Source organism: Oncorhynchus gorbuscha, linkage group LG26, assembly GCF_021184085.1.
Source record: "Oncorhynchus gorbuscha isolate QuinsamMale2020 ecotype Even-year linkage group LG26, OgorEven_v1.0, whole genome shotgun sequence".
NCBI lineage: Eukaryota > Metazoa > Chordata > Actinopteri > Salmoniformes > Salmonidae > Oncorhynchus > Oncorhynchus gorbuscha.
Window position 1 is genome coordinate 14,852,041 of NC_060198.1, and position 27,623 is coordinate 14,879,663.

The 27,623-nt window shown below is 40.8% G+C and overlaps 1 protein-coding gene across 3 annotated transcripts in view; it reads left to right on the plus strand.

Moving 5' to 3' along the window:
* The window catches only part of LOC124015127 (homeobox protein OTX1 B-like), a 43,177-nt gene extending 19,676 nt beyond the window's left edge, over positions 1-23,501 (plus strand). Inside the window, exons 1-4 of one of the 3 annotated variants that reach the window (XM_046330083.1) lie at positions 17,599-17,914; positions 19,927-20,102; positions 20,671-20,873; positions 21,739-23,501. In XM_046330083.1, coding sequence (XP_046186039.1) covers positions 20,006-20,102; positions 20,671-20,873; positions 21,739-22,530 — 1,092 coding nt within the window. In that variant the 5' untranslated portion in view covers positions 17,599-17,914; positions 19,927-20,005 and the 3' untranslated portion in view covers positions 22,531-23,501. Of the gene's footprint in view, positions 1-17,598; positions 17,915-19,926; positions 20,103-20,670; positions 20,874-21,738 lie in introns of those variants that run through there. The other 2 variants (XM_046330081.1, XM_046330082.1) reach the window with 2 other exon arrangements.
* The last annotated feature ends 4,122 nt before the right edge of the window (positions 23,502-27,623 follow it).

Sequence of the window (27,623 nt, forward strand, 5' to 3'; positions counted from 1 at the left end):
TTCAATCACAAGTGCTTTAGACCCCGAGATTAGTTTTGCTGACTTAAGGAGCTAGACTACTCTGGTATATCCCACCATCTGCCCCCAACTCCAACCCCTTCACAAAAAAATAGTGCAAGGATACTGCCAGCCTTTTCACTCACTTAACAAGAATCCTCCACACACAGGCCCACTTCAAGTAATTAAATCAATCCCTTTGTGCTTCTCCAATATTCTCCTTCAGTGGGTGACTGCCCCACATCTGATTATGGCTCTTCATGCATATTCAGGGTGAAGACCGCTCGACTTTGTCCATAACGAGCTCTTACTTTTATGTTTGTGTCATGAGCTGATCATGTTTTGCCATTTTTTTCTTCTCCTTTTTTTCTTCTCTTCCTTCTCCTTTTTCTTCTCTTCCTTCTCCTTTTTTTTCTTCTCTTCCTTCTCCTTTTTTTCTTCTCTTCCTTCTCCTTTTTTTCTTTCTCTTTTTTTCTTCTCTTCCTTCTCCTTTTTTGCTTCTCTTCCTTCTCCTTTTTTTCTTCTCTTCCTTCTCCTTTTTTTCTTCTCTTCCTTCTCCTTTTTTTCTTCTCTTCCTTCTCCTTTTTTTCTTCTCTTCCTTCTCCTTTTTTGCTTCTCTTCCTTCTCCTTTTTTTGCTTCTCTTCCTTCTCCTTTTTTTCTTCTCCTTTTTTTCTTCTCCTTTTTTTCTTCTCTTCCTTCTCCTTTTTGGAACTCTATCCATCTACCTCTTAGTCTGCAGTTTGTTTCAGTGAGTCGTTAGACCGCAGAACGAGGAGTGGTCACTTCAAACGGCTACGTCGGAGAAAGAAAAACCTAGATGAGGAGAAGTTAGGGTCGAAGCCCGATAGACAAATTGGATTAGTGAGTATTGGATTAAACGGAAAACGGAGGGATAACAAACAAGAAAAGCTGGCTGTGATCACAGGGTTTAATATATTTATTTTCCTCTCCGATCTCTTTCTTCTCCCTCCCTCTTTTATTTCTTTTCTTTTGGAGTAAAGACCCCTTGGCTTAAGACAGACTTATTAAAACCCGGGATTAATTTGTAATGCTCCCTTAACCCTCCGGGTCAACTGAAGATTTGTTATCTAAAGCAAACAGGAAAAATTGTACTATAACAACGTGACAAGAGCTTTAAGTCCATTTCTGGTGGTCTTTTGTGAGATTTGAGGTTTAGAGGAAGGTGTTATCCCAAAGATATATTTATTTGAACAAGGAAAACGAACCCTAGCAGGATATTTTGGATGCGTGTATGCATATGTGTATGATGCAAAGCCTTGATAGTCCATCCTTAAAATGTTGAAATGTTGCACCTCATGTCTCAATGAATCAACGAAAGTAAATAATATAATTTCCCAACCAGACACACATTCATTTAAAAAATGACTTGAGCCCTATAATGCGGAACATATTGAAACATTAAAAAAAGGAACACTAGCAATCCTGATGAAGCAGAAACAACAAAGGAGAATCAAGCCTAATTCTATGAGCGTATTCACAAAAGGCCCTCATTTTGAATCAGCTGAAGATCCAAAGTAATAGAATTGAGACACTGGGGCCACTCTCATTAGCTTTATCTTTTTAATGTAGCCGCGGCTAAGATGGTGATCTTAATCTTATTTGGTTATTGAGGCTCTGCTCGGGTCTCCCTGGTTGGTTTTCGAAGGCCTTTGGGGACATAGCCCAGTCCCCATAAACCCGGGCCCCACAAACCACAAACTGCTGCCTCAATCCCTGCAACAGCAGCTCAATCTATTCCACAAGGTCGTAGTTCAAGGGGCTCAAGGGGTTGAGGTGAGGAGCACGGGGACTGCCTGGGAGTAGTAGACCGCCCTCTTCAAAGATTTCCTCTGGAGAAACAGACCGCCGAGGTCTACCGCCATCCCTGAATCTTATGTCAGTCCAAGCTGTTTCCTTCCAGGCTAGTATTGAGTATTCGGAAAGCAGCTCAGAGTAGGAGTACTGATCTAGGTTCAATTTGACCTTTTTAGATGGTAATGGGTACGATTACGTTGACGGGGTGGGTGGACCTGATCCTAGATCAGCACTCCTACTCAGAGATGCTTTGAGTACAGGCCCTGATCCAGGACCAAATGTTTAGCTGTGACGACCTTTTATTTCCATTCAAGGAAGGCTAATGAGACACAACCCCATTTTATTACCTTCCCACTAGCACAAAAACTAGTACAACAATTACATTTTGAAGTGTTTTTATCTGGAGTGGGACAAGAGGAAACATCTTGAAGCTTTTGTTTTAACTCTTTCATATTTCTGCCTTTTCATCGTTATTTGGTCTCATCTCTTTTTCAAACACTTCACGCCTGAATATGAAAATGCCATTCTGTGCATCGGCAGTTAAGAGATGGTTCTCTTCCCAGGAAACAGAAACATCATACCACCCTCCCATTCTACTTCTCCTCATTCACGTACAATGACACCTAATGGTATTTGAGTTATTCTATCTATCTGAGCATGTTGTGTGTGTATGTGTGTGTGTGTGTGTGTGTGTGCGTGTGTGTGTGCGTGTGTGTGTGTGTGTGTGTGTGTGTGTGTGTGTGTGTGTGTGTGTGTGCGTGTGTGCGTGCGTGCGTGCGTGCGTGCGTGCGTGCGTGCGTGCGTGCGTGCAAATGCCTTCTCTGGTGATGCTACTACACACTTGTGCCTAGCAAAGTCACACACCTGCTCTTGCAAGTGCAGTAATCTAAGCTGTTTGCCCAACAAAGAAATACCAGTTTGTCTATTGACATGGGCATCGTCCTAAGTGTCTCATGTTTGTCTATTTAATACACATTTAGCACACGTCCTGTGGTGCGCTGTCAATCACAGGTGTTCAAACAAAGTTCTCTGGATCACAAATAAAAGTCCTCTTTTTCAGGGTGTGTGTGTGTGCCTGCCTGTTTTTACAAGTCTGTACCAGTGCTATTAAAATTGGATTGTTTGCTTTTTGCTACAGTGCCTTAAGAAAGTATTCACACCCCTTGACTTTTTCCACATTTTGTTGTGTTACAGCCTGAATTTAAAATGGATTATATTTAGATTTTTCTGTCACTGGTCTACACACAATACCTCAAATTGGAATTATGTTTTTTTGAAATGTGTACAAATTAATAAAAATAAATAGCTTAAACACCCAGTCACTACAAAGATACAGATGTCCTTCCTAACTCATTTGCCGGAGAGGAAGGAAACTGCTCAGGGATTTCACCATGAGGCCAATGGTGACTTTAAAACAGTTACAGAGTTTAATGGCTGTGCTAGGAGAACACTGAGGATGGATCAACAACCTTGTAGTTACTCCACAATACTAACCTAATTGACAGAGTGAAAAGAAAGAAGCCTGTACACAATACAAATATTCCAAAACATACATCCTGTTTGTAACAAGGCACTAAAGAAAAGAAATGTAACTTTTGGTCCTGAATACAAAGTGTTATGTTAGGGGGCAAATCCAACAAAACACAAGGCCAAATCTACACTGGAGTTGCTTATCAAGACAGTGAACGTATTACCGAGTGGCCGAGTCACAGTTTTAATTTAAGACCTCCAAAAAGGTCTTTCTGGCATTGATCAAGAACCGATTTGAATTTTTAAAAGAATAATGGGCAAATGTTGCACAATCCAGGTGTGAAAAGCTCTTAAAGGCTTACCCAGAAAGACTCACAGCTGTAAAGGTGCTTCTGCAAAGTATGGACTTTGTTGTGATATTTCTGTATTTCATTTTCAATAAATTTGCAAGGGGTATGAATACTTTCTGAAGAAACTGTATATGGTAATCATCAACTATGATTGTTGCCCATGTACAGTGGCTTGTGAAAGTATTCACCCCCTTGGCATTTCCTATGTTGTCGCCTTACAACCTGAATTAAAATGTATTTTTTTGGGAGGTTTGTAATCATTTGATTTACACCACTTACACCACTACCACTTTGAAGATGCAAAATATGTTTTTATTGTGAAACAAACAAGAAATAAGATTTAAAAAACTGAAAACTTGCTTAGGGTCATTGTCCTGCTGGAAGGTGAACCTCTGTCCCAGTCTCAAATCTCTGGAAGACTGAAACAGGTTTCCATCAAAAATTTCCCTGTATTTACTGCCACCCATCATTCCTTCAATTCTGACCAGTTTCCCAGTCCCTGCCGATGAAAAACATCCCCACCGCATGATGCTGCCACCACCATGCTTCACTGTGGGGATGGTGTTCTCGGGGTGATGAGAGGTGTTGGGTTTGCACCAGATGTAGCATTTTCCTTGATGGCCAAAAAGCTACATTTTAGTCTCATTAGACCAAAGTACCTACTTCCATATGTTTGGGGAGTCTCCCACATGCCTTTTGGCGAACACCAAACGTGTTTGCTTATTTTTTTCTTTAAGCAATGTCTTTTCTGGCCACTCCTCCGTAAAGCCCAGCTCTGTGGAGTATCTGGTCCTATGGACAGATACTCCAATCTCCGCTGTGGAGCTTTACAGCTCCTTCAGGGTTATCTTTGGTCTTTTTGTTGCCTCTCTGATTAATGCCCTCCTTGCCTTGTCTGTGAGTTTTGGTGGGTGGTCCTCCCTTGGCAGGTTTGCTGTGGTGCCATATTCATTCCATTTTTTATAATGGATTTAATGGTGCTCCGTGGGATGTTCAAAGTTTTTGATTTTTTTTTATAGCCCAACCCTGATCTGTACTTCTCCACAACGTTGTCCCTGACCTGTTTGGGGAGCTTCTTGGTCTTCATGGTGCCCCTTGCTTACTGGTGTTGCATTTTCTGGGGCCATTCAGAACGGGTGTATATATACTAAGATCATGTGACAGATCATGTGATACTTAGGTTGCACACAGGTGGACATTATTTAACTAATTAGGTGACTTCTGAAGGTAATTGGTTGCACCAGATTTTATTTAGGTGCTTCCTAGCGAAAGGGGTGAATACATATGCTTGCACCACTTTTCCGTTTTTACATTTTTTTAAACAAGTATTTTTTTTCATTTCACTTCAACAATTTGGATGATTTTGTTTATGTCCATTACATGAAATCAAAATCAAAATCAATTTGAATTGCAGGTTGTTGTAAGGGTTTTCTTTAGGTGAAGTAGAGGCGGACCAAAATGCAGCGTGGTGGTTATTCATGTTCTTTAATTTATAAAGACACTACACATGAGATAACTAACAAAAAACATGAGAAAACCTAAAACAGTCCCATCTGGTGCAAACACAAAGACCGGAACAATCACCCACAAACACACAGTGAAACCGAGGCTACCAAGGTATGATTCTCAATCAGAGACAACTAATGACACCTGCCTCTGATTGAGAACCATACTAGGCCGAAACATAGAAATACCCCAAAACATAGAAAAACAAACATAGACTGCCCACCTAACTCACGCCCTGACCATACTAAATAAATACAAAACAAAGGAAATAAAGGTCAGAATGTGACAGTTGTAATGCAACAAAATAGGAAAACGCCAAGGGGGGTGAATACTTTTGCAAGGCACTGTATACTGTGTTGTCTCTAGTTGGAGTAATTAGCTACAGTGCCTTCAGAAAGTATTCATGCTATGACACTCCAAATTGAGCTCAGGTGCAACTAATTTCCTTTGATCATCCTTGAGATGTCACAACAACTTGATTGGAATCCACCTGTGGCAAATTAAATTGTTTGAATGATTTAGAGAGAAACACACCTGTCTATATACTGTAAGGTCCCACAGTTGACAGTGCAGAAACTTTACCATGAAGTCCAAGGAACTGTCCCTAGATCTCCTAGATAGATATTTTCATATATCTGGGGAAGGGTACAAAAAAATGTCTAATGTTGAAAGTTTCCAAGAACCTGGTGGTCACCACCATTGGGAGATTGAAAAAATATGGAATTTCCCAGACTCATCCTAAAGCTGGCCATCCAAGAAAACTGAGCAACAGGGCAACAAGGACCTTGATCAGAGAGGGGACCAATAACCCAATGACCACTCTGACAGAACTACAGAGTTCCTTGGCTGAGAAGGAAAAAGCTTCCAGAAGGATAAGCGTCTCTACAGCACTTTAGTGTAGTGGAGTAGGTCGAGTTCCTTGTTGTCCACATCATCAACGAACTATCATGGTCCAAACACACCAAGACAGTCGTGAAGAGGACACTACAACATATTTTCCCCCTCAGGAGACTGAAAAGATTTGGCATGTATCCTGAGATCCTCAAAAAGTTATACAGCTGCACCATCGAGAGCGGTTGCATCACCACCTGGTATGGTATCTGACTTTAATGTGCTACAGAGAGTAGTGCATACAGTCCAGTACATCACTGGGGCCAAGCTTCCTGCCGTCCAAGACCTAAATAATAGGCAGTATCAGAGGAAAGCCCATAAACTTCAGTCACCCAAGTCATAGACTGTTTTCTCTGCTACTGCACAGCAAGCAGTACCGGAACGCCAAGTCTAGGACCAAAATGCTCCTTAACAACTTCTACCCCCTGAAAAATTAATTAAATGGCCACCGGACTATTTACATTGAACCCCCTCCCAGTTGTTTTGTACACTGCTGCTACTCACTGTTTATTATCTGTGGATAGTCACTTCATCCCTACCTACATGTACAAATAACCTCAACTAACCTGTACCCCCGCACACTGACTCGGTACCGGTACACCCTGTATATAGCCTCGTTATTGTTATGTTATTGTGTTACTTTTCATTATTTTTTACTTTTAGTTTATTTGGTAAATGTTTTATTAACTCTTCTTGAACTACACTGTTGGTTAAGGGCTTGTAAAAGTAAGCATTTCACGGTAAGGTCTACACTTGTTGTATTCGGCCCATGTGACAAAGTTTTGATTCGATTTGACTTTACCAATCTGGGTATTATGGCAGAGTGGCCAGACGGAAGCCACTCCTGAGGAAAAGGAACATAACGGCAATCCTGGAGTTTGCAAAAAAGCATGTGAAAGACTGAGATCATAAGGCAAAAGATTATGTGGTCTGATGAGACAAAAATGTATCTCTTTGGCCAGAATGCAAAGCGCTATGTCTGGAGAAAACAAGGCACAGCTCATCTGCCATTTAACACCATCCCTATCGTGAAGCATGGGGGTGGCAGCATCATGCTATGGGGATGCTTTTCAGCAGCAGAGACTAGGAGACTGGTAAGGATAGAGGGAACAATGAATGGGGCCAAATACAGGCAAATCTTTGATGCAAACCTGCTTCAAAGTGCAAAAGACCTTAGACTGTGGCAAAGATTTACTTTCCAACAGGACAATGACTCCAAGCATACATCCAAAGCAACACTGGAATGACTTCAGAACGAGAATGTGAAAGTTGTTGAATAGCCCAGCCAAAGCCCAGACTTAAATCCCCATTGAAAATCTATGTAAAGACTTGAAGATTGCTGTTCACCACCGCTCCTCATCTAAGTTAACAGATTGACTCAGGGTGTAAATACTTATGTAAATGAGATATTTCTGTATTTCATTTTCAATACATTTGCAAAAAATCCCAAAACATGTTTTCACTTTCTCATTATAGGGTATTGTGTGTAGAAGAAAAAAAAATATTGAATCCATTTTTAATTCAGGCTGTAACACAACAAAATGTGGAATAAGTCAAAGGGTATGAATATTTTCTGAAGGTACTGTATTTTCCCCCTTGGAGTAGAAAAGCAGTTAGAAAATCAATTGAAGTTCATTCCAGTTCCACAACAACAACAAAAAGCAGAGTCATAAATGCAAAGTGGTTGAATGAGCTTTCTTCTCTTCCCTGTTAAGAGAAAGTGTGATCAATTTCTCCTCTCGTCTATTACTATTGGTAATCCCTACCCAAATTGCCCCCCATTGCAGTTTGTGTATCAGCTATTTGCAGTGGATTAATGCGAGTCACTGGTGGCAAGTGTTCAAATCAATGTTTATTAATGGTTTCTTTAAGTGTTTAAAGATTAAGTAATTAACATATTGATGAACTTTTCCCAAGTTGCCCAGGGAGAAAAGAGCTTGTAGTGGAGAGGCTGAACTGAAGCCAGTTTCAACACTGAGGTGGAGAGTCAATGTTTAGTACTCTGGATTTGAGCAGTAGTTTCTGGGGCGTTTCTTAAATAATGCTTGTGCCTGTAATATCATTATTGCTGACTTTGAATAATGTTATCATACAGTAGTAAATGTAGCATCTGGGTTAGACTCCAGTCTTTGTGGATAAAGTGTAGCTCTTAGACAACATATTTATCTATTTGTAAGAAAGTTATGTAGGGCTTTTGTCCATCTCCCTGTAACGTCTTCCAATTTGTGTTATATCCCTGTTACGTTGAATCAACGTCTCTTATGTACATTTTACACCAGTGACAATGTCTGCCCTCTCTACAATAGGGAGACGGGTACAGTCAGTCACTCCACGCAGATTGATTTTGCCATTCGACGACGACCCGCAACAACCCTTTGGCTCGCCATGGTAATTCCTTCTGATAAGGTACCCGATCCATAAGAAATCAATTGTAATTAGTTTGGGGGGGGGGCTTGGCTTAGGGGACTCTGCGCTCTCTCTTGTTTTTTTCTCTTTCGGCGTAGTTGTTTATTATTCTGCCGCCAGTCATCTGCACACCTGATATCAGTTAATCTCCTGATTATTAAGTGAGGATTATTGATGGAAGGGGGAACAGCTGTATTTTGTTCTGCACTCCTATCAAGGACATGAGGTTCTAGATCTATCTGTCCTCTGAATAGCTTTGCTTGGTTACTCAGTGCTGCTCCTGTCAGAACCACATTGTGTGTGTGTGTGTGTGTGTGTGTGTGTGTGTGTGTGTGTGTGTGTGTGTGTGTGTGTGTGTGTGTGTGTGTGTGTGTGTGTGTGTGTGTGTGTGTGTGTGTGTGTGTGTGTGTGTGTGTGTGTGTGTGTGTGTGTGCCCTGTGTGTGTGTGTGTGTGCCCTGTGTGTGTGTGTGTGTGTGCCCTGTGTGTGTGCCCTGTGTGTGTGTGTGTGTGTGTGTGTGTGTGTGTGAGTGTGTGTGTGTGTGTGTGTGTGTGTGTGTGTGTGTGTGTGTGTGTGTGTGTGTGTGTGTGTGTGTGTGTGTGTGTGTGTGTGCCCTGTGTGTGCCCTGTGTGTGTGTGTGTGTGTGTGTGTGTGTGTGTGTGTGTGTGTGTGTGTGTGTGTGTGTGTGTGTGTGTGTGTGTGTGTGTGTGTGTGTGTGTGTGTGTGTGTGTGTGTGTGTGTGTGTGTGTGTGTGTGTGTGTGTGTGTGTGTGTGTGTGTGTGTGTGTGTGTGTGTGTGTGTGTGTGTGTGTGTGTGTGTGTGTGTGTGTGTGTGTGTGTGTGTGTGTGAGACTCCCTTGTTGGGACTGACGGCTAGCTGTCAGACTGACAAACGTTAGCGTAGTCAAAGGGAGGTGAAGGTGAGACCGACTCTGCAAGGTGACAGCAAACAAACAGTGAGGTGTCGAAAGTTTGCCAAATGAAGTCATCAACCTACTACTAAGGCTACTATTCTCACTACGAGATATGAAGGAGAGTCTGAGTGGCGGGGTGGTCGGAAGAGAATTCTACTTTTCAATTCACATTTACATCCCTGCCTTACCTTTCCTTGTGGCAGGCAACCCGACATTCTTGGTCCGCAGCTCAAATTGACTGTAAACATCACAGTAGCCAGTAAGCACAAACTATTCAAACTTTTCTCCTAAAACATATTACACTATTGAATAGTGCAACCTGACCATATTACACTCTTGAATAACGCAACAATTCACTAGCGTGTGTGTGCAGACAATTACAGGGTTTCTTTTCATATCTGTAGGCTACACTCATTACGTTTGAGCTTCAAGACAGTAACACAGCTGCTATGACAGCATGTCTTCATCGAGTACCGTTAGCCTAAACAGACCAGGCGTCATTTTTATCAATGCGATGCAAATCATTACATGTGGTACAAGCAAATTGCGACTTGAAAACATGGGTTTATGTGAATTCACCCCAACAAGCTGTTTTATGTGGAAGCCCGAAACCGCCACACCAAAAATGTCATACAATTTCCCTTATGATTTGTCAACGTGCACAATTAGTCTGTGCTTCAGTCTGATCAACTGTAGCCTACTGATAACAACAGCTGCAGGTAGCTAAGAGAAGCCTGTGCGCTCTGATCCCATCTGGGCCAAGGGGAAACATAGCGTCATGTTTTTAATAGCTTAAGCTATTTACTTAGAGCCTATTTATTTGTGATTTGAGAAAATGTGATCAAATGTGTTTTTTTTTTTTGTATTCACACTTCAGGGGGTTTGGCTGCCTTGGCCTTTTCAATCCAAAATGTATTGACTGGAATGAATCAATCAACCCAATAGTGATGTCATAATGTATGAGTATCTTTTGAATTACAGACGCAAAGGTCTATACCCTGCAACCCTGCATACAGCGAACTCAGCCCTGTTCGTTTTCATGTTCGTTTTGGGCCAATCGCAGTTGTTCTCTTTGTCTGTGTGAAGGGTTTTAATGTTTTCATCCTCCCGATGGGGCAGGAGTTTTCCCAGGGAGTATTATAATATATTTTTTAAACCATATGTTTAGAAAAGTTATGTGGTCCCATCATAGCCCGTATAAAACCCACAAAAAAAAAAGTAGGATTTTTTTACTGCTGATTTATAACAACGTCATACGCAACAAATAGGGTCCGGAGTTGGTTAGGATAGCCTACTACCAGATTAGGAAAAACTCTAAGCCCCAGGAAAACAATCCCACCCCCCCCCCCCCCCCAACCACTCTGGGACCAGTGGTGCCACCTCTGAAATCATCACACAATGTTACAAAGGAAAAAGGCAAAACATACTTGTATGATCTGCATTTGACATGTTTTTGGTGGTAGGGATGGGCTTCCATAGTTTTACGTGGCTCAGTGCAGCCAGCAGCTACTGCAACAATTCCAGAACGTAACGGGCTATCACTGCAATTTCAGGTAAAAGCTCAATTAAAACAACTCTAAAATATGATGAAAATGTCTATACATTTCAGCCGTTTCAAAAACATTGCACTGCTAGTACCATTCATACTGTGGGCTCAACAAGACAATAATGTTTACACTGCCCTGCTTCAAGGGGGGGGGGGGCAACTGTCTGTCGAGTGTCGTACACTACACCCGGATGTAGCGGCTGACACGTAGCAAGTATGCACGTTTTCATTTGAGTAATATGTGTAGCCACCATATTGACCCTTCACCTCAAAAAGGCAAAGTGGAGCTGTAGTGATTCCCTGCAACAATGCACTGCTACCACACCTCACCCCCCTGGCTTTTGATTTCTCTAGGCATTTTTTCGAGGTTTTGGTTCATGCTCGGGGTCTCCGTATTTGAAAGTTGACGCTCCTGCTCTTAAAGGGGAGATTCATGCACAGACTACTGCCTACTTTTGTAGTCCGTCTCGGGTTTTGTATGATACGTTTTTATATATATATATTTTTTTTTATACATTCAAAATCAATATGTAATCCTGTGCAGGGGCTTATCCCCTGCACTAGGCCATTTGTGAGGCTCTTTGAGCTTTGTTACAGGTCTTCTGGCGGCTCTATGCCACAGATTGATTAGGTGCAGTGCCAGAATCCTATCAAATGGCCAGCTCTGATGATGGTGCACACTCTTTCAGGGCCTCTAGTTGACTGGAACTGGAGATAAGGCTGGATGGCAATTCCCTTCCCTCCTGCTGCACTCTGGGTAGAGAAAAAAAGAAAAGAAAAATAGTGTTAGTATATGTTGTAAGTAGGAAGTTGTTATTTGCTCCTGTGCTCCAATTGCACTTTTGTAGCTATTTTCAGAATTGGTAAATAATCGTGTGTTGCATAGTGCGTCTCTCCTTTGCCTACTTTCAAAGCACTTTAACCCTCACAAATATGCACTAGTCTCTGATCTTGCCAGGTCTTTGTTAACCAAGTAACCCTGTGGTTAAAAGTGAATCCTTTTCAGCAGCTCATTGTATATCGATGAGGCAAATCCACTTCAACTCAAAAGTAGGCCATTCTAACGGCATTTGAATGACCTGAAAAGAGTAGAAATAGATTGGGCTGGTAAGAACTCTACAGGTAATTTGTTACCCCGGTTAACTCCTCCCTTGCCAGTGTGGCGTCATACATTTGATTATCCTGTTTCCCAAAGGATTTAGGCTCATCCGGCGAAAAGTAAAAAAGCACTGAATTACGAGTTTGATTCCTAAAACCATCGTGATTGGCGTAAAATGTGTCGTTTTAGGTTTGGTAAACGAGCACCCCGAGTCTCTCTTCCCTCAAGCTCCTGAGAAATGCAGCGTCGCCTTCAGTATGTTCTCCTCCTCTTCTTTTCTGTGCATAGGGAGGGTCACGGGGAACTGAACCTGTGCATTCTTGTGTGGCTTGCCAACGCTCACATGGTTACCACTGGTGCGCATTGTTAGGGATATCTGAATGAGCACTGGCCATGCAAGTTTTAACGTGATTGCCCGGGGGCAGTAGAGTGAAAGAGAGGAGGAACAGAGTGAGGGATACAGGGTGGGGGGGGGAGCCTAATCCTAAAAGGATTGAAAGTTGCCTTACTCTTTGCTCAGGGTCCCCCCCACCCCCCCCACCCCAACCACCCCCTCACTCACTCTGTTTTGGGGGGGATTGCGATGGGGGTGTTTGTATGGTGGTTTGGGTTGGTTGGGTGACTGTGGGCTGTGGGATCTTTAAGCCGGTGTCTGATTTCTCCCTCCTGCTCCTCATTTGTTCTGCCGTGTCTCTCATCATTCCTCCTCATTGTTTACCTTCCTAATGAGAGGGGCGGGAAGGCCCGGCCCTGTGACAGACAGCTACATGCTCCCCTCTGCTCTCTCTCTCTCTCTCTCTCTCTCTCTCTCTCTCTCTCTCTCTCTCTCTCTCTCTCTCTCTCTCTCTCTCTCTCTCTCTCTCTCTCTGCTCTCTACCTCTCTCCCTCTCTGCTCACTCTCTGTATCTCTGCTATCTCTCTTTGCTCTCTCTCCCTCTCTGCTCACCTCTCTCTCTCTCTCTCTCTCTCTCTCTCTCTCTCTCTCTCTCTCTCTCTCTCTCTCTCTCTTCCTTTTCTGTCTCTCCCATTGTCCATGTATGAATATTTTTCACTGCTAAGTTCATGACACGTCATGAATTATGACTTTCTTTCTAGTCCTTTATTCATGTGAGCTGTAAGTTGCAGTGTAGCCTAGTATTTCCACTCACTTCGGAAATTGACATCATGCCAATACTACAAATAGGGCCTATGAAAATGAAGTGAACGTAATTTTTTAAAGAAGATAAATTGCACAATGTTCAATATATGAAGTCTATTTTAAGAGGTGTTAAAAATAGGTATGACATGTTGCACTCTCAATTCTTTATGGAAGCACTACTGTTTCACCAACACCAACTTTAGTAATGGTGTCTTCAAGACTCACATTTAAATGTAAGTCATGTATGTCACATCAGGGACGTCATGCCCATTTATCCATTTGTGTGCAGAACAAAATAGACGGATATTGTTTCTTTCACTCAAAAATATCACATTTGTCCGTCTTTTAAATAATATGAGGTGTACGGAGCCTACTAACTGCTAGCCTGAGTGCCAGTCTGTTGAGTTTTGGTCATTCTCTAGGCTAGGTAATGATACAATGTTGTTGAATGCAGAAAGTGCTGGGCACCCTGGCTAAGTGACTATACCCTTGACTCCCCCATTAAGTGCCAGTGTGGGACAAAGAGAAACTGAGTGCCAGGGCAGTAGACAAGCCTTGCGTGATAAGTGCATGGTCCTCAAAATGTATATCCTTCTGACTGTGTTATTCAGATCACATTACATGAGAACCATTTGTTTTTGTTTTTATCCACCACCTACTGTATGGGAAAACTGTCCTTCAACTGCCTTGGGGACAAATTTGGAATGCATATGATAGGCTACTGTTACCTTTGATTGTAGGCGAGCAGTTTTTATTTTGCAGGGACAGTGAGTAGGCTAGCTACCTGTCAACCCATCTGACCTCCCAGTGCCCTGTTGAAGGCTGGCGTGCCTAGGACTACATGATGCTCGTGTCTCCATTGTGAGGAGGACACCAGGTGATATTTCAGACTGGGAAACTAGCTCTATATGAAACAGTACAGTACATGCCTATTCCAAGTGTTTACATCATTACAGCACAGTATCAAGCAGCAGAGTATCACGACACATCACACTCACTCACCCTATTGGTCATGTGATCTCTAAGCACTTGCAGAGCTATTTCATAGCCTAATAGGCCTGTTTATTATGATTGATAATAAATTATGTAAAGATGGTTAATGGAAAGGATGCAACAATTATCTATTAGTCAAAGGAGTCAGTTGATGAGCAGAGAGATTAAAACTTAAAACAGAAATGCATCACAAATATGTTTTAAAGTCTCCCCCGACTCCCTTTAATAATAATTTTATAGTCCTTGCTGTAAATATGACGTAGCAATTGACTTTACTGTAAACAAGATTTTGTTTTGTTTTTCATGTGGTTTCATAATTCCGCATGTTATTGCGATAGTAATACGTGTGAGATTTAATGACCTACTTTCACTTATGGTATAGGCCTACAATTTAGAGGATCAGACTAGGCTACTCTAAAACAAAATGGCTAACATCTTAATAACAATGCATTCATCATTTTTATATTTTACAAATATTACAATTTACTTTGATATTGATATGCATTTGAAGCTAAACTGATATGGGATTGTTTTATGCATGATTAGGATTCCAGCATGGATCAATTTTCCTATGATTTTTTTTGCATCAAATGGTTTAAGTGTTTACATAGCCTGGATTTATTTCCACTAATTCCTTAAATAGAGCCGAGATTTGAATTTCATGATTAGAATGTTTTTTTTTTTTAAATCAGAAGATTATTCACATGGGTTACTATTTCACAACACAATTTCATCTATAATAATGTGTGGATGGAACGGAATGCAATTAGCACCAGTCTTACTCATACGTATTATCATGTGAATATTATTATTCGAAAAAACGTTTTGACTTCTGTGGTCGGATCTAATTCAGTTTCAGCTCCGTCAAAGAAATGGCACGGCCTCCATGTACGTCAACAATATAGTCATTTAATCTGCATGGGAGTTTTCATTGTAGTAGACCTATACTCCATTGACTAATGTAGTGGAAATCTCTCAATTGAACGTTTTTACAGTCGTAGCCTATAGGCTACACCTCGGTGAAAGAATGTTTGAAATAGTTTAGAAAAAAATAAAGCCTATTTATAACTTGCCTATAGGCTATTTCGTTATGAATGGCATATGTTATTTATTGAAAACAGTTCTCACCATTATTTTGACATTTGCAGTTAAACCTGCTGTTATAGAAATCTTTAAAATACAATATCGAGCCTCAAAACTAAAATTCCACATATGTGCATGACAAACCGTGATCATTTGATTACTGCCTCCATCCAGAGGAAGGTGCGTACCTTACCTCTGTGTATTTCCACCATTGCGTAATGCTTCCCTTTTACGCGTGTATCCAAAAAAGAAAAAAAAAGCCACTCAATCCTTGACACCGACTAATAAACCCATAGATAAAGTTTTTTTTTAGTTCAAAATGAAGTGCTGGTCTTTTTGCGTAGTGCTATAGCTGTAGCATACATGCCATAGATATCTTTCTGGGAGAACGGATAGCCTCCCTGGGTATTGCAGATGTGCAAGCTTTGAAGTCTGTCGCTATTACCGCGCATGCAGGTGTTGATCATGGGTGAATTTTGCAAAGCCCCGTCCACAGCCAGAGTTTTTTTTTTAACGTTTTTTTTTTTAAAACAAAAGTAGGGGGAGAGAATACCGACTCCGTGTGCTCATGCTTTCTGACAACTTGGGGGGATTTTATGCATCATCGTTTTAATAAGCACCGACAACATACACGACCTTCTCCAATCCTGCCAGCTAAATAGACAAACCTACACCCCCCACCCCTTGAGTTGCCCTGATCCCTGGTTTTACGGGCTTAGCGTTAAGAAAATTTTACTGCAATTTGGGATTAGGTCCAATACTCTTTTAACAATGGGATTTTGCTATTTGATATCTTGATACTTGTGTGTGATCGATCACATTGGCTTTGACAGGTCGAGGCCTAGATGTTGGGCGCCTGAGTCAAACGTGTGAGATTTAGCCGAGAAATAGCGCTTTTATATTTTCCTCTGGCCATTGTAATATGCATTGGGCCTGTGTGGCCCTGACAAAAACGTAATTGACTTGCCTATTGGAATTTACCTTGAATGAATAATATTAGCCTTATTTCGTTCAATGCCAAAGCCCACCACATGAAATGCCACCTATGATTTTGTGTGAATAAATGTAAAGTGTAAAGTGTAAAGTGCAAACCTGTTGTCATTCGAAACGCTCTTTGATTTTCCTCCAACCAGAAGCAGTTTGTATTTAAGCGCTGTTTACATCCTTGTTTCGATTACGTCATTCTAAAGATCAAAAGAGGATGTTAAAAATAAATGCCTTCGTTTGATATCACATTTAGTTAACTTATGTCCATGACAGTCTTTTGATTATTTGCTCGTGATTGATTATTGCAGCTCCGGCTACAATTAGAGTTCATTTTAATAGGAACTCGACAAAGCACCAGCCAAGGCTGTTGCAGTGGAGACAGACGCCTCATGACGGTCTCAACAATTAATCCCGAATATAAATATAACTTGTATTTTCCATTCTTTATGCACATTTATATATTGATTTTTTTTAAATGTTTTTATTTGAGGTTATAGCATATAGAATGGTCGATTCCACCTCCAGTTTAATTCATATAAAACTTTATTTGAGAGGAGACCCACCCTCGTTTGGATGAACTGCACTATTATTCTGAAATGGAAATCCATGTGAGGATTATCTCATTCATTAATATTCATGAAAATATATTACACGGTTAAAATCAGAGCCTCTTTACCACGATTGGAAAGTATTCCGCTGCTATGGAAAAAAATGCTCCAATTTGTATAAACGATGGTGTTGTTCACAAACAATTACAGCCAAAACGAGAACGTTGAAAGGTGATTTTCTCTGAAGATGCACACACAGGGTCCAAAATGCATTACTACCGAGGGCAGGGCTGGTTTTCTTGTTATTTTAATCAATCACATAGGCTACACTAAAGCTATATTACGTTTTAAGATATTACATTGTGTTTTAGGTACTCTAATTTAGTTACTTAGTTCGCATTTTTTTCATGTAGGCCTTGTTCCCAACTCACTTTTCAACTCATCCCTTTTGATGGGAAAATTGTTAATTCATAGGTTTGTTTTTTTGATGAGTGAAATATACACTGAGACCTGTTTAAATGTCCCTTTTGCGGTAGCCTACACTTTGTTTTTATGCAAACGCAAAATATACGAGATGCAAATGAAATTAAGAACGACGTGGGCCTACATTAAGTAGAGCATTCAATGTAATGTCGTTTTTTATTCAGTATAACTTTTTCCAATTGTGGGCTCTCACGTGGTATAGATTTATTTAACCATTTGAAGGGGAGGGGTTTTCTTAACAACCCTCGCAATTGACTGGTTACCGCTGTTGCCTGTAAGGCCGCACGGGCGCTTGGATTGGACGAAGTGGGCGGTTCTGCATGTGTCTTTCGTTCATAGAAGGGCAGGGTAGGCAGAAGGAGATCAATCTCCATCCGTCAACATTGGCAATCACCTTACCACTGTGCAAGACGCACAAGATAATGCGATTGATTTGATTTTTATAATATTTTTTCCAATTGTGAAATCTTCCCCTGACGCACCGCTGGGGTTCGGATTGGAAAAACAGCGTTGGTTGACGTAAACTCCTTATTTGCAGTTTGCGTATTTCTCCTCCAATTGTGTGCGCACCTTCTTACCGTTGTCTCGCTTTCAAGAACATTTTCTCCATGTGGATATTTTTGATCTACCGGAGCTTCTTGGTTTGACTACAAATAAAGCAAATAAGGAAACAGGATCCCAAACGCAAGGTGAGTGGAAAATGCAAAGTTTTCGTTGTCTTATATAGGCCTATGTCGTCCAGTTAGGCTACTTCCTTCTGGGTTATTCGTCATTTTGATGAAATGATTTATACAATTGAGCCTACTTTAAGCTATTCGCATTCTTCGAAAACGATATATTTGTATTTGATAAGACTACGAAGTTTGCATTTGGGTGTAATTTGCGTTGGCTACGGTTGTGCGCTCATTGATAATGGCCATTGTACATGGTCCTTGTAAACAATCACGCTCGTCAGGGGAAGCTATTAATAATTACCTGAAACTCCCTATTGGAAATGTAGTTTTTATGGTCAATTAATATTCTAAATACTACTTCTGGTTTGGTTGTGCACTTATTATCTGAATGGAAAAACTCCGAGGCCTGACAGGACAAATGTAATGTATATCTTTGAGGTGTTGTTAATTTATTTTGCTCGTAAGACCTTTTCTCATAATGGTATCCCTGGAGCTCTCATCTGAATCGCAATAGAGTTCATTTGCACAGAGTTTTTCGCCATTTACATTTGCTTAAACTCCTTCCTGCGGTTATGGAAATAGAGTGAAGTATTTACGCCTCAATACAAATCCATCAGCTGGTCCGTGTCCACAGCATGGACCCAAGTAGGTCTATTTAGGGACCAAAGACATTATAGCCAGTCAATGAAGTTAAACATTTTTTTTAAACGATTTATTTCAACCTTTACATTAAGGCACCCCCGTCCAATTACTGAAATGCATCTACATATGATATCATATATGCCATCAGGCCTGTTGGTTTGATTTCAAATTTGTATTTAAATATTTTTATAACTTGATAGGCTTGGAGCATATTTCAATCGGATAGATATTCTTATTATCAGGATATAACCATGTAATAACACCGAAAACAACTATTAAAATGCAGAATTTGTGTTATTTTTGTATATATAAAAAAATCTAAGATTAAAAACAAGACATTTGATAATGTGTCACATCTAGTCTCTGCTGAAAGAGAATGTTCCATTAAAGGCAACCCTGTGGAACACACTCCTGAAGATGTGGATATTATATAGGCCTAGAATATGTATTTGTAAAATATAATGTCATGCAATATTTTGACAAGCAGCCGACTCCATTGTCGTTTCAACATTAAACTTTGGTCCATTTGTTATTTTACGCAGGGTAGCATTTCGGCCCTGTTATAGCCTATAGGCCTAGACAAACTACGTATGAACTAGTCTAATAAATTGGGCTGATTTTGCCATAACATGGCCTACATTAACAGTGAAATGGATTATAAAGCTGTTTATGTGAAGCGTGTGCGTGTACTTGTCTTTTATGCAGGCTGTTATGACACTTTACGTATTTGTGTGTGCCCAATTATCTGGATCCAAATGCATGCTTTATTTTATTGATCAAAGTCATTAATCTTATATTGCAGGCCTCTCCATGCACCGAAAATGTGCGTAATGGGGAATGTACTGTTTTTAACGGTGGATGCATTGATCAAAACAAGGGTTTAGAGGTTGGCCATAAGGAGTCATGCGTCAAATGGAATTAATACACGACTGGCGACAGATTTCATCCGTAATTATTTCTTTACTGTAGTGATGGATGACTGCAACCTGAGTTTATAATTGGATATCGTTTAGCCACGTTAACGCGTCATGTCATACTTTGTTGGAACCCTTTGTAAACGGCTAATCTTTGGATTTTTGGAGAGGGAATCGGCTTTTTGATTCCCTTTTTTGATACGACTCGCGTAAAAGTTGGAAGTCTCAATCAAAAAGTCCTATAGGCAACTCGAAAATAGCAACGTTTTGAAATTGGAAATATAAGTTGGCTTTGATATGGTTTCAGTCTATTTCCAATGGAATTAACCATCATTTAAATATAAGGCCATTTCAATTATTATAATCAAATGTAGTTTGCTGAATTGCTCTTTGTAGGCTACTAAATATAAATGAGTAACCAACATAAATATATATTTTCACATTCTACTCACAATGAGTTTTCCATTGCAGGATTTCATCAAGGGACTGCAACATCGGGGGAAACGAACATTTCCGCACGGACTTTGGTTTCCCCGTGTCCGTTTCTAGCATGATGTCATACCTCAAACAGGCCCCGTACGGCATGAACGGAATGGGGCTCAGCGGTACGGCCATGGACCTACTACACCCATCAGTGGGGTATCCAGGTAAAACGCCCCCCAAACACTTCACACTAACTGTGCCAAATCCGAATCACCTGTGAAGTTATATTGGACAGTTATCTGCTGCTCATCACGAACAAATATAGGACCAGTTAGCACACACTGCTCTCCCGCAATTACATTCTGGAGAATGACACTTCCAATATGCACGGAAACGCATAATTAAGCACAAGTTATTGTCAGTCTATAGGATGGGATGATTTAATAACAAGACTATTTTCCGTTTCCACATGTTACGTGACTAAGTAACTTTAGACCTAGTGTGATTACGGTGAAGGTATATTGTAAGTGCATAATATTCTGTGATTTAAAACGGTTAAATATATATATATATATATATATATATATATATATATATATATATATATATATATATATATATATATATATATCATTCGTAGGTTAATTTCGTTTTGAAGAAACACTTGACTTTGATTTTGAAGCTAGCTACTTCAGAAATATATGAACATTTTGAGATGGAAGCTTTGAATACTTATATTGAACCTCGTTTGTTTTGATGAACAATGTTTTTTTCATTTCGTTTCATTATCAGATCGAAATGGCTTCGAAGAGTTTCCATTGACAGGTTTCTATTCCATTTCAGCGCATCCGAGGAAACAGCGGAGAGAGAGGACAACTTTTACACGCACTCAGCTGGACATTCTGGAGTCCCTTTTCGGCAAGACGCGCTACCCAGACATTTTCATGCGGGAAGAAGTCGCACTGAAAATCAATTTGCCTGAGTCTAGAGTCCAGGTTTGTGCAGAATTTCAATTATATAGTTACTACTGTACTGTAGCCTACTATTGTTTGTGTGAACTTGTTTGCCATTTGTGGGAACTTGCTGAACTTCCAGTGCAAAACTGCAGCGACCAGGACAAGGCCTATTACTGCACATTTCAATCAAAACGTTACCTTTTATTTTGGATTTGAATGAGTTTCAACACAGTTAAGTATTTAATTGGGCTAAATGTTATCTATCCTACACTACAATTCAGCTTTTATCTGCAATTGCATACTACAGGAATAAACAATATGCATAATCTGTTATCATAACTGGCTCTGATAGTTCAACAAATGCATACAATTCCATGTTTTCAAATATCATTTATGTTCAGCTCTCACATAAGGGCCATCTTTAGAAGTTATGAGACCCCTTTTGAAATGGGCGTGACACGCCTTTATGTAACCAGCTTTTGTACCCCTCTCACAGGCTTACTGCAATTATGGCAGCTTCCTCTCGAGTTTCACAGATTTAGCTGAGAAATGTGCACAGTATGCAGGGTAGGCAGCCAAGCCTGTGCAGAGGTAGCCTGCAAATGGAACACTGACTGCACAACAGTTTCATGTCCTTTCCAAGTGTTTGTTATGCCTAAAATGGGAGAGGAGAACCAGTGAATAAAGAATAATGGTGCTTTGTTGACCCACAAGAAGATATTAACGATTGGTTGATAAAGTTGACACTAGTTATGCCTTTGCGATTGTACAAATTACAAAGCATTCAATATTCTCAAATGGAAATAGATTTTCAGTTTGTTGTAATGAATCAATGTTTTGCAAATGTGTTTGGCCTGATGACAGACAGCATTTTAAAGTCGACCCCTTGCCTCTTGTTGTGCAGGTATGGTTCAAGAATAGGAGAGCCAAGTGCCGTCAGCAGGCCCAGAGTGGAAACAATGCTAAAGTCCGGCCGGCCAAGAAGAAGTCCTCTCCAACCAGGGAGAGCACAGGCTCAGAGAGCAGTGGTCAGTTCACCCCTCCGGCAGTGTCCAGCACCGGCTCCTCTTCCTCTTCCTCTGCCTCGTCCGGTGGCTCTCATCCCTCCGGCCATGGAGGCCAAGGCCTGAGCAGCACTTCTACCTCCGTCACCGCCCCAGTGTCCTCCATCTGGAGCCCTGCGCCCATCTCCCCGGCCCCCGCACCACCCCCTGTCCCCGACCCCACTCCCCCCACCAATGCCTCCTGCATGCAGAGGTCTGTGTCAGGTACTGGAGGCACGTCCTCCTACCCGGTGTCCTACAGCCAGACAGCGGCGTCCTATGGGCAGGGCTACTCCGCCCCGGCGTCAACGGGCTCCTACTTCGGAGGGGTGGAATGCAGCTCGTACCTGGCCCCCATGCACTCTCACCACCACCCCCACCATACGCACCAGCTCAGCCCCATGACGGGCTCTTCTATGTCTGGCCATCCACACCACCACATAGGGCAGACCTCAGGGCACCACCACCATCACCACCCCCACCACCACCAGGCCTACAGCGGGGCCGGCCTGGCCTTCAACTCCTCAGACTGTCTGGATTACAAAGAACAAACGGCCGCGGCCGCAGCCTCTTCATGGAAACTCAACTTCAACACCACCGACTGCTTGGACTACAAAGACCAGGCTTCCTCCTGGCGTTTCCAAGTCTTGTGACTTTTTTTTTTACTCCTTTCAAATAAGTATTTTTGTTTCGTTTTTTTTTGTCGAAGAGCTTTTTTCTTCAAAGCATTAAGAAGTTAACTAATAGTAGAGACAATTATCAAGCCTTTTTTAAGTTAATGTTTGGAAAAATCAAGTAGCTCACAGATGAAAAAGCCTGTAAGGGTGGCATCTTCTTTGACCATTTCATGAATCAACTTTAGAACACGCTTGAATTGGACCCCCTCACCCGTACTTTGGAACATCAAGGAGTATTTTTCTACACGTGAACTCTGAAAATTGCCCTTCAACAAGTTTAAAGTATGTAGTTTATCCCTTTGAGTTAGAATTGTTTTTTCAGGATGGAGCAAGAGCTCTGTGTTATGGATTTTCCATAAATATTCCCAAGAACGATCAATTGAGGGCGTACCTTTTGTCACAAAATTTGTTTTATGGAAAAATATGATATTTTATTTTCATGTATTTGATATAGGCCTACCCATTAGAGACCATTTAAATTGAGAAATTAAGATGCTGCTATTGTTTTCAGTTTGCTGATATTCAAATTTATGTTAATTCCAACTTGAATATTGTTCATTGTCCGAACTGTAGTGTTGTATTTTGGAAGTTTATTTGCAGCACTTGTTTATAAGGTAAAATATTTTGCTATTGTTCTTTACGAAGAAAATGTGAATTAGACACGCAATGTCAGTATTCCAATGAAATAAAAAATGTACATTCGTGTCTTTATAATAAAGATTCGTTAAAAACATGGTTGGTTTTTCCAATATAAAGAGTGTTCTTATCTGAATTGTAATGGTGCCTAGTGGTGCTTTTTTTGGCAGGTTTAGATTACATTAATTTAAATACTTAGACGGGCCTCAGAACTATATAACCAAAGATAGAACATATTTTACAAGTAGTATATTGTAAACAAATTTAATTTTTAATTCAAAGGATAATAATGGACTTGGCCTAAAGATGGTTTAATTTCTTTATCCATGTGCCACTTTACTGCCATTGTGATTTAGGGCTCTGTTTTTTGCGCAATCGTGTGACATGCCTGGATTTGAACATGTATTTAAAAAACTTTCATCAAACTATCCTCTTTTCATGTCAGATATTTCAGCACCATCCTTAGACAAATGCTTTCATTTTGGGTGTGTTTCTAGTTTCTGCATAACGCTTAAAATACAGGTTACGCAGAAACACAGGGCCCTAATTATGATTTATTTTCATTATCCCTTTGAGAGAAGTTGTTATTTTTAATATGAATGTTGATGAGACTAAATAGCGCAACACATTTTATGATGAACACACACATTTTTTGACCTCCTCTTCAACCCGTCTCTATTCATGTCAAATCGAAGACGGGTCTATTATTTTTGACTGAACATTCGGTGGAAAAACAAAATAAAACAGCAAAAATATTGTCCTTAGATTATCGCATTTTAAAATAGGCCTACTGCATTGATATAGGTTATTCATTAACACGTTTGTCTTTTTAAATTGAAGTTGCGGCCTCAAATGGGAATGAAATGGGCCTAAGAATGACAATTGCAATAGGCTATCGGTTCCTATAATTTGTGTTACATAAAGTTACATATTTGTAGCGATCCTTCGTCACAAAATGCATAATAACTTTCAGGTTTTGCGTTTATTTGTTTTGTGGAGTGAAAATTTGGTGTTTTTACCCAAGAGATTTGTAATTGTGATCCACATTAAGATGCCAACTCCATCATGCATCCTCAAATGTATTCGATGTTAACACCCAAAATTATGTTCATGTTTATTTTGGGCTCTGTGATTTAATTTGAAGGGCTGTCAAACGTGTGTGTTTTTGTTTTTACTATCCTTTTGGACCGGAAGTCCTCACAAGGATAGTAAAACAAGGAAAATTCAGACAGGTGGGGACATAAAAAAAATAGGTTTAGGGGTTAAGGGATTGGGGTTAAGGTTAGGGTTAGGTAAATAGGTTAGGTAAAAAAAGAAAATAGGATTTTGAATGGGAATCAATTGTTTCGTCCCCACAAGGATAGTAAAACACGTGTGGTGGTGGTGTGAGGGGGGGGGGGACAGGGGACGGGGGGACACAGAAAACTATGAATGTGTATATATGTAAAACTATGTGGTGCAAATTGTAATATTCCTATACTTAGAAATCACAAGCCTCTTTGCATTTCCACGACCACAATCCCTCCAGTGGCCACCAGCTCAATGAATAAACTTCACAGAGGTTCAATCAAAACAAATTCAGATTAGCAAACATGTATCCTGGCATGCTGAGCATTTTTCTTTGCATGTTGACAGTAATATATAATGTTGTTGATCCAAGACACAGAAAGAGGACAAATCACGATTTTAATTAACAGAAATCCCTGCTCTTGCGCTGTTCCACACCACAGTCGACCAGCTGGACAAACAGGTTTGGGCAAACATGGCGCCCAGGAGAAGTAGCCGACATGACGTGTGTTTGCCTGGCTGTCTCCCGCTGGGCAGTGCCAGTATGCCGCCACCAATCCCCCCCACCCCCATGCAAACAGGCCTGAATTTACTACATTTGCATCCAACGAGGAAGAACTCATCTCCAGGCCATGTTCAAGGAATCATGGCAGTTCATCTTGCTGAGCCGTCCCAAACACCTGTTCTGATGTCCCATCACGACAGCACCCAACTGCTCCTATGGCAGTGCTGTTCAGATGTGGAAACTTTGACAACAGTGCTGTTCAGATGTGGAAACTTTGACAACAATGCTGTTCAGATGTGGAAACTTTGACAACAGTGCTGTTCAGATGTGGAAACTTTGACAACAATGCTGTTCAGATGTGGAAACTTTGACAACAGTGCTGTTCAGATGTGGAAACTTTGACAACAGTGCTGTTCAGATGTGGAAACTTTGACAACAGTGCTGTTCAGATGTGGAAACTTTGACAACAGTGCTGTTCAGATGTGGAATCTTTGACAACAGTGCTGTTCAGATGTGGAAACTTTGACAACAGTGCTGTTCAGATGTGGAATCTTTGACGACAGTGCGGGGACAGCGCTCTGTATTGTCGTTATTGACAAATGGCATTGTCCTACTAGCATCACGTTGTCCTGTTAGATTATCACCGTTTGATGAACAGCAACATTTGCTTATGATGGCATACTAAAAAGTCAAACATTTAGATTACTTAACTGCTTATGATTAGAATTGAAGTCAGCATATAATCTCTGACTATGCTGACCGCCATGGCTTGGGGAATCTACAGGTGGATATACATCCATATGTGGATAGACCTACAATCAATCTACATTTTTAATACATATCAAGTGGCCTATCCTTTCACACAACCAAAAACAACTACAGTGGGCTCCATAATGAGTGCCACCCCTGACCAGCAATGCACAAACAATACTTTAAAAAAATATAAACAATATAATTATAGAGATGAACTCAAAATACCAACATGTGAGAAATGCTGTACTTTATTAATGTTTCAATGGAACCAACTAAAATCATACAAGAGGCAACTAGATTGTCAGCCAAAATTGCCGGATACTTGGTGGAATTCATTATGCCATCAATCTTAACCAGTACGTACCCCTGGACCTCTGGAATTAAAGTCTGATGGTGCTTTTTGAAACCTGGTCATCCCAAGACGCCACCAAGGCCTGCAATTCTTTCACAGTGATTCTTGGGGATTTTGTTGCTTCTCTCACCATCCTCCTCCCTATCCTGGGGGGCAAAATGCATTTGCCTCCTCTACCCGTGGGGTTTTCAACTGTTCCATATCTTATTAATTTTTAAATAATTGCCCTGACAGTGCTCAGTGGTATATTCAATCGTTTGTGGATCTTGTAGCCATTACCGGGTTTATGAAGGACTACGACCATCTGTCTCTTTTGAACTGCCAGTTCTCTTATTTTCTTCATGGTGTTGGATGACAAAGGGATATTGCATGCGTGCTACCTCATTTCTATACCCTAGTGAAACAGGAAGGGATGAAAATGGCTCAATATAGTTCCTTAAGACTTATATAAACTTAAATGTAAGTGGAATTTAATTCCTATTTTAATTTTGGCAGATGTTATTTGCAATAATCTTGAAGTGTGCCATTAATTATGAAACCTTCATTTGGAGGACAGTTATTCTTATTTGAATCAATAAATGATTGGTTGGTTCCATTGAAGCATTAGTAAAGTACAGTATTTCTCACGTGTTGGTATTTTGAGTTTGTCTCTATAATTATATTGTTTATATTTTTTAAAGTATTATTTTTGGAGCCCACTGTAAGTACAGAAAGCGGTTATAAACTTGGATCAATATAGTTGACATTGCTTTAAAGGGGATATCCTCATCCTCACCCCGTCCTTACCCTCAGTAACCCCTCAAGTAAGACACTCTTGAGTCCTATCTCAACTAGAACCAGGTGACACTCTGACCGTGGCGGCCTTAGTCAACCTCGGCCTAAATAATTCACAGGGGATGTGGCAGCCGACAGTGAACGGAGCTCCGTTTTTGATTGCCTTGGAACCTGCCGGTGACCTGGGTGCTCGTAGACGAGGCGTCTGTCCGCCAGCTGAACCGCGACAGTCGTCTAAAGTTTGCATGTGGAGGGCCGGCTGAGTTGGAAGGAAGGGAGATCCTCAGAGAGATGGCTGGATACAGGCCCGTCCAGGGATCAAATAGTATTTGAAATCTTTCAACATCTTCCAAAAATACTTTGAGCGTTTACTTGAACCTGCCTGGAGTCCCAGATGGGCAGGGTTTGAGGTTCTGGAATATTCCATTGGGTCCTTTGTGCCAGACAAGCTCAAGCACAGCTCAAGTATTTGAGTGATTTGAACCCAGGTCTGATACAGGCTGTAGTAATTACCATCAGGTGCAGTACAGGAGGCTTCACTCATGCCATCTGATTGTGGGCCTCTAAACAACAGCTATACTCAAAGCCATAATCAAATCTATGAATGAGTATATGAATCAAATATATGAGTGAATCTCTGTCTGATAGGCGAAACAGTTATACCTCAATGTTTTCCAATCTGATTGGACTTGCTCCTCCCTTGGCTACAGAAAATTGGCAGCGTGTTATTGTAATTATGATGTAACTAGGTAGGAGAGAAGG